Raw genomic sequence first — 7,867 nt, 5'->3', positions numbered from 1 at the left:
GTCGCCTGTCCTATCCTGTCGTTGTGCGCTACTCCATCACAAATGAACAACCAACACGCCCAAGCTGGTATCCTGGCAACTGTGAAGGCAGAAAGACGCGACAAAGTGGTCCACTGTTTCCGCGATTTTCACTCAGAATACAAGGCAAACTGGCCCACCAGATTGTGCGTTCAACACTCATTTACAACTGTCACCGTAGAAAATGCCTTCATTTTAAATTTATTTTCTTTCAGCTATATCAACACCGGCGACTCCAGCAATGATTTGTTCGCAACGCGCATCTTTCACAAAGTGCAGCAGGATTTTCTTTCGACATTCTGCTTGCATGCAGCATGGAAAGCAGAAGCCAATAGCTGCTGTCAATATACATTATATTCATTGAGAGGTGAAATGTATTGACGCCTGCCTGAATTAATTAAAATGTGTTGTTAACTCTCCCGTAACAATGATTATTGCTGAACTCACATTTGGTTTTCAAATCGTACACAATGCTTTTCCTTTACAAAGCGCCCCACAATGCCTCCACAATTAAGACTAACATACCCGACAATGCCTTCACAATTAAGATTAACATGATGCTCATTTCTTGCGCGGATACGGCTCATTAAGAAGTGTGATAGGTTCAAGGGCTCTGCGAGCAATGAATTCATGTAGCAAAGCCGCAATGAGAGAGAAATTTTTAAGCAACTAACTAGTGCAGTAGCGCCCCTTCACTGCAGTGCACGCAGCCGCCGGAGGTAATGAGACGCAAAAGGAGTTGCACGATTCTCCGAGCGTATGTTCCGGATGTAGGAAGGCCGGTTGACGTGCTCATCCATGTTTCGGCCCTTCAAACAAGTTGCTCACCGGGTACAGAGTAAGTAAAGCGTTCACAACTTATTACGTGACAGAAGAGAAGCCTCGTTGAAGGAAAAGCCCGCCGTCCGCGAACGTGGACTAGCCTGTCGGGGTAAGATAAGAATTACATCCGATTTGGCTTACTTGGCCAAATGCGAAGAATGTGCGCTGCACGTCGCATTTCATTTCGATTTTGGTCTCGGTTTGAGGCTAGGGCTTGAAGCTCCGGCACCACGCTAGGATCGGCGAAATTGGTGAATGGGGCCCTTGGGGCCCCTAGAGGTAGATATGTGAGACAGTTACTGCGCGATTTCCTTTCGCCAAAAACTTTAACTTTCATTTTCATTTTATTGCGAAAGCAATACTGCTTGCACTTTTCTGCCGTCTGTGGAGGTTCATACTTTGCTCCGGCGCAGGTGCGGCGCGCTACCACGTGACCGCGTGACGTCACGACAAGAAAAGAGCTGGGGGCCCAACTCGTCTCATCGATGGAGGCTCATCCTTCGCTCCGGCGCAGCTGCCGAGTGAGGGCGCTCGCTAGACTGGGATAAAGCGGGGCTGCGGCTGTGCTCCTCGCAGTGTTGTGCTATGCCGGAGGATGCGTACAAGGCGAGGCTGGAACGGTGTTCCGCGGCCAAGAGACGGCGCCGAAGCAACGTGCGTATGCTGCAGAATGGCGAGCACGCCGGCTTGCTGCGGGTGCATCTACAAGTTCAGAGTCAAGTTTAAGCGAGGGTAGTTTCATGGACGCTCTTAATGCCGAAGAAGAATCTAAATCAATTAAACTACTTGTATATAACACACTGTTCTGTGCCCACATTAACTACTGCCAGCTTGTATGGGGCACTGCAACGTATTCCTCATTACAAAAAATTCATGTTCTGCAAAAAATGTTTCTTCGCTACGTGTTTAATGCGGACTATGGAGCACCCAGCAAAGCGTTCTTTCGTGAAACTGGCATAATCAAAATCTTTGATTTAAATCAATATCGACTGAGTGTTTGTTTTAAACTAGAAATCAAGAATAGCATAAGTCGTATTCGACGTCTGGCAAATCTGAAAGAAAAAGAAGCGAGTTACCCTTTTAGAGAGCCTGAAACCTGGTTTGTGCGTATACACCACGCATAAATACTGGTAAACAGCGCCTGCAATATAGACTTCCTTCTCTTCTAAACACATACAAATCTGCCAATTTCAACTTGTTTACCTGTACTCATCGTGAGCTGCGTTGCGTATACATAGACTGTGTTACAAAATGATTTTTTTTTCTTTAAACTGCACTAAGTGTGTTTTTTGTTTCCTTTAATTTGTATTGTTTGATTCATTGTGCTTTTGTTGTACTGCTAAAAGACACTTAACTTATGCAATGATGTTTGGATGACCATGTAAATTGCACACATGTACAAACTAGAGGTAAGATTTTTCTTGGTGTTAATAATGTGTTTTTCTCTGAATTGTTTTCTTTTGTTTTTTATTTTTTTCTCTCGTCGCCTGTCACTGCTGCCCGGTATAAGGGGGCTGCGGCTCAGTCTAGCTGTCTATGACAGCTTTTTCTGCAGCTCCTCTGTCACTTTTTGAGGCAGAAATAAAATGATTGATTGATTGATTGAATCTATGAGTAGTGCGGAGCGATATAATCACAAGAGAAGAAACCGCCGTGCGGAAGAAACGCCGGAACAGAAAGAAGAGCGGCCTGCTAAAAGAAGAGTGCAGCCAAGAAGAGAGAGCAGAGCATTGTGGTGATTCTAGACGGTGACATCGTGGCTCAGCGACACGAGATAAGAGTTGGCGAGTTCGAGTCTGCTACGCGTGAATTCGAGAAACGAAACTACCGGCAGAACCAAGCGCAGCCAGGTGTTACTGCTTTCGCAATCAGCCAGGCTTAACCAAGCTAAGCCATCACCCAATTTTTCGTAACGGTGGCGCACCATAAAATTTTCTTACCTCTTAACTCGTATTAAGAGAGCGATACGAAATCGGTGTGTTCTAAATATATTGGGCATGGATAGAAATTGAAGACGGTGACGTGCAGTGCACAGCGCGAGAGAGTGGCCGTTAAATACGAGGCGCGGTCGGTTGCCACGAGAGCAGAGTGCTCTCCTGCAGTTGGCAGCGAAGGTGATTGCTTCGCCCCGCCGTGGGTTCGAAATCCGGGCGTGGCGCAGTCATGAGAATATTTAATTTACTTCTGCAAGTTCAGTCACCTTCAGACAAAGAGACAAACCTGTTTTTTTTTTCGTGATTGTAAGCTCTTGGGTTAGCGCAGTAATCAAATAATAGAATTCGCAGCGAGCGCGAATCGAACCTGCGGCGGCGCGAAAAAATCAGCTGCTCTGGCCCCTGCATTAGACTACAGCCTACCATCCCGGTCTCTTTAGCTATGCTTTGGGTGGCGTCATCTGCGCTTCCATCCGTGCCTGTCACGCTGTGCTTGAGATATCGTCGTTTTCATAATTGTGCTTTTTGTCCTAATGTGCATTTGTCTACAGCATATCCCTTACTTCTGTATATGGTCCCTTTCATTTGAGTTTTCTTCCCCACCCTGTAGCAGCTCGCAAAGGGCTTACACCTTTGTAAATAAAAAAAGTGCAAGTTTTGTGTGATGTAGTGCTACATGTGTCGAAACGCCTTTGTTTCTTCAAATACAGCGCTCTTTAAACTGCCTATGATTTGAATTTATTTTCAATCGTATAGCACTGTAGTGCCAGGAAGGCGAAAATTCTCCTGCGTCGGCAACTGGGTTGAGTCTCCACCTTTTGACCACGGTGGGTGGCAGTATATGTTTGGTGCAATTTTTCTCTCTCCACCTGCTGCCTGCTGATAGACGCCACACTCAGGAATAATGACAATGACTAAGAATGACTTGGCAAATATGAGTAAAAGCGATTATAGTAGATATAGAATAAGGATTAAATCAGAATTGGGTTAGATTGGTGAGTGGAAGAAAATAGGATCCAAATTGGAATAGATTGCTGAGTGAAAGAAAAATGCTGCCTCCTTTCCTCCGCTTCCATCTAATTGCTAGTGCCTAATTTTTTTCTTTAAGAAATTGTTGAGGCGTCCGGAGGGTCACGACAACCTTGATATTTCCTCCTGTCATGTAAGCAACTCAGTGAAAGGACGGTGAGGGGGATGTCAGTGTTTGGCCTCACAGAGGCGTAGAACGACCAAGTGGCTCGCCTTGACGTGCAAGGGTGGAAGAGCGGAGTAGTTGGTAGTTCATCTTGGGGGAAAAACACAGCGCACTCCTAAGACAAGGACGAAGAAAGACAAGACGGTACAGCGCTCTGACGGGCATGCTTTATGGGCACTGTCAGAAACAGCTCGCTTATTTCGCTCGCGGCATACGGAACTATACCTCGGAACGGTATTGGCTTTGAGCACAGAACTATCGACATGCGCACGCGGGAGCCGTACTGTACTAAATGTTATGTATTTTTGATACTGTGTACAATGTTAGCTAGCCCTACCCTGTTCCATATATTATATTCCTCCCTTTTTTCTTTTTCCACTTCCTGTCCTCCACCAGTGCCTTCTATTTCCGCGAGCTGATGCTCAGGTGCTCCAAGTTCCATTAGCAGATGCCGAGGCTAGCAACAGCTTTTATTTCCGTTTTATTCTGTGGCTGAATAAATCATTAACATTAATTGCTTCATACTTGACCGCAGAGCGCGTTTCCCGTCATCAGGGCAGGTTCGGGTGTGTATATTACCAGCTCTTCACTGCTTACGTGCAAGAACGCTTACCGCGCGGTTGGCGCTCGGAGTGAAAATTGCACTTGAACTTAGCTCTTCCGGTGGCTGAGGCGGCAGCGTAGACCGCCTCTCCACTTACCACGCGGGGATGCCAAGCGGCGGCTTCGTTTTAAGCCTTGTATGGCTCATTAGCCACGGAGCACAGTGTTGTCCGGCGTCCGGGAATAGTGCATCCAAAACCCCCAGTAGCGTCATCAGTAACGGAAAGTGAAATTTCTTCCGAGGAGGCGGAGAATTCAGCCAAGGACGTTCAGATTGAGAAGCAAGCACGCAACCCAAGGGCAACAAAACCGCGTTGCTTCACGGCCGGTAAATGTATCCCTCGTACGCATGCGTTGCACCTACGACTGTATGCTAATGGTAGGCACCTCATTAGAAAGGAAGGAAAAAGATATAATATTAACAATACATATTGCTGGGCTAATTGATGGAGCGTTGTCGAACAAATGGTGAAAACAGCGCTAATTTAACAAAAACCACACAGTCCTCTCCGTCTTTCTGTGTGGTTTGTGTTAAATGAGCGCTGTTTTCACGTTTTGTGAGGTAAAGATTTAAATTTAAAAAAAAATTATGCTTTCGCCTTCAGAGCACGTAAGCAGTCTTAAATGACCTCCTTAATTTTTCACTGTTTACAACTGTATCGCTGAGCAGGTCGTCCACGACCACCGCGCAGTTGTGTTCGGGTGCTGCTACTCTGCTTCGGTGTATCCTGTTGGATATGGGGGGAGTTCGAAGTCGTTGCTGGCTCGCTGCTTGACGGAACCGCGGTCAAGCTTCGAACCCGTTCCCACCACCACCAGGACAAGAGTGCCGTCTACTCAATGAGTTGGGTGATGGGAACGGGTTTCGAAGCTTGACCGCGGTTCCGACAAGCAGCGAGCTAGCTACGACTCCGACCTCCCCCCATATCCAACACTCCTCAACTCCAGCGGCTGCCTGCGCTGCTGAGGAGGGCGAACACGGAATGTCGCTGGAGATGCGGGTGCTCAACCACGAAAGTGTTCCGATTAGACCTCCTGAAATGAAATGGATTAAACTGCCCGTGTGGAATGCACTACATTCCATTATTTTACTTGCAGCACCCCACTAGGCATTTCAGTGTTTAATATGCCGCAAGAAGGCATTTTTTGAAAGTTTAGAATACTTCTCAGGATGTGTACATTTGCAGCGCTTCGAAACATTTTTGATCGGTTTCCTTGTCATCTTTAAATTGCGAGAAAAAGTTGGAGAGAATGAAGTGAGAGCAAAGAATTCAAAGTGGCAGGGTGTTTGATACTTGACTGAAGCAAGAGGGATTATTTTGAAGTCATTATATGAATGAATTATAAAAATGTCTTTCATTCAGGCCAAAAAAAAAGTACATAGTCAAGTATGAAGCATCTTATTTTTTACACAATTTTTGTAATATTGGCTTCACTTCAATTTGCGAACAAATGATGGAAGCCATGACAGGAAAGACTCTTCGAGAGATCTGGAAGAATGTTTTCTACGGTAACAGCATATAGCATCTTTAAAGAAATCAATGGGGGCCGTGCGCATAAACTTCGAAAAATCATATCACAAAAACAAGTATCAAATATGGAAACGTAGAGTGGAAACCGCAGGCCAAGAAAGGCAGTAAGGGAAAAAATTCCTTGCCGTGATGCTTTGCAATGTGACCTTGACAGAACTCCTAAATGTTTTCATAAATGGGGCATGGCTATTCATCTCCGAAAATGGGTACATATGTGTTTTACTAAGACGTATGTACCCACACGTATGTGTGGGTACATACGTGTGCTTCATTTTGCAGACAGCCGCAAGCATCGCTGGACCATACTTCCTGAGCAATGCTTCTTCTTCAGGCTTCCTTCATGGAAAATGCACGCTCACGGGCCCTCCATTCAGTTCCTGCTGTCAACCGATAGATGGCAATGCAACCATAACCTCATCTTCCGTCGATCTCGCTTGTCTCGACCACGCATGGCACAACCCCGGAACGTCATCGACACGGACCCGACGGGATATAAAAGCAACACACCGGCCAATCCTCTTCAGTGGGTCTGGCAGCGGCATGGCGAACGGTTCTTGCAAACACGTGTGCTTCATTTTGCAGGTAGGCCACAAATACGCTTTCAAATGTTATAGGAGCGATGATCGTTTCTTATTGCTGCTGCCAGACCCTCAGCACTTTGTGTCTATTTTTTCTTGCCTACTGCATTCGTTAAGAATTTTGTTGCAACTGTCCGGCGATGTCGAGACAAATCCAGGCCCAAAGTCAGAGGAAATGCTAACGGAGCTGCTAGCTGGACAAGCACGAATCAGCGCAGAGCTTTCCGCGCTCAACTCTAGAATGGCTACCTTTGAACAGCGTATTACGCACATAGAGGCATTGGCTTCAACTGCTAACGACGCTCTTCAGCGTGTTCATGATCTTGAGATAACTGTTGAGAATCTTAAAGATGTCATTACCAAACTTGACCGCAAAAATGATGACCTGGAAAACCGATCCCGTAGGAATAACTTAATCATCTATGGCTTGAGGGAACCATCAAATGAAACTTCTGAGGGGCTATTGGCTTCTGTATCGGAGTTACTGTATTCCAAACTTGGAATCCAATGTGAAGGTATTGAACGCTGTCACCGGCTTGGCAAGCAAACAACTGAAAAGACGAGACCTGTCATTTTTAAACGGCTAGACTTTAGAACCAAGCTTTCGATCCTTAAAAACGCCAGAAAACTAAAAGGATCTGATACGCACATTAGCGAAGACTTTTCTGCGCGTGTACGGCACATTAGGAAGGCTCTTTGGGACAACTCGGTTAATATCCGCAAAGAAGCAGATAAGTATAGGTTGCAATACGATTCCCTGATAGTCGACAGTGTTCGTTACACTTGGGATGATGTTTCCAAAAAGCTTGTCAAGGCTGCACGTGCTGCAGTGCCTAGGGACACAGAGTGACTCGTTAATGAGCAGAAAGGTAGAAATGAGCAGAAAGAAAAGCAGAAACTGACTCTTTTGAACTTAAATGCTAGAAGCTTGCTTAATAAGATTGAAATTTCAATTGGCTTGTAGAATGTTACACTCCGTCAGTTATTTGCGTAACAGAAACATGGTTGGACAACTCCATATCAGATGTGGAATTTTTGCCTCCAGATTACTCGGTGATCAGAAACGACAGGCAGTTTGCTAGAGGAGGGGGCGTAGCTCTGTTCTGTAGCTCTGAAAAGGCATTGAAATTTTTGTATTGCCAGAACTTCTGAATACTGAGTCTGTTTGGTGCCGGCTAAACATTT

General features: G+C 45.7%; 1 protein-coding gene across 1 annotated transcript in view; it reads left to right on the top strand.

Moving 5' to 3' along the window:
- Positions 1-7,532, top strand: part of LOC149367487 (uncharacterized) — a 9,820-nt gene extending 2,288 nt beyond the window's left edge. The window contains exon 2 of the mRNA XM_089574417.1: positions 6,436-7,532. Coding sequence (XP_089430543.1) covers positions 6,436-7,532 — 1,097 coding nt within the window. The remainder of the gene's footprint in view (positions 1-6,435) is intronic.
- The last annotated feature ends 335 nt before the right edge of the window (positions 7,533-7,867 follow it).

This window comes from Amblyomma mixtum, chromosome 1 (genome assembly GCF_055824585.1).
Source record: "Amblyomma mixtum isolate Tamu chromosome 1, ASM5582458v1, whole genome shotgun sequence".
Taxonomy (NCBI): domain Eukaryota; kingdom Metazoa; phylum Arthropoda; class Arachnida; order Ixodida; family Ixodidae; genus Amblyomma; species Amblyomma mixtum.
This window is presented reverse-complemented; position numbering and strand designations above follow the sequence as displayed.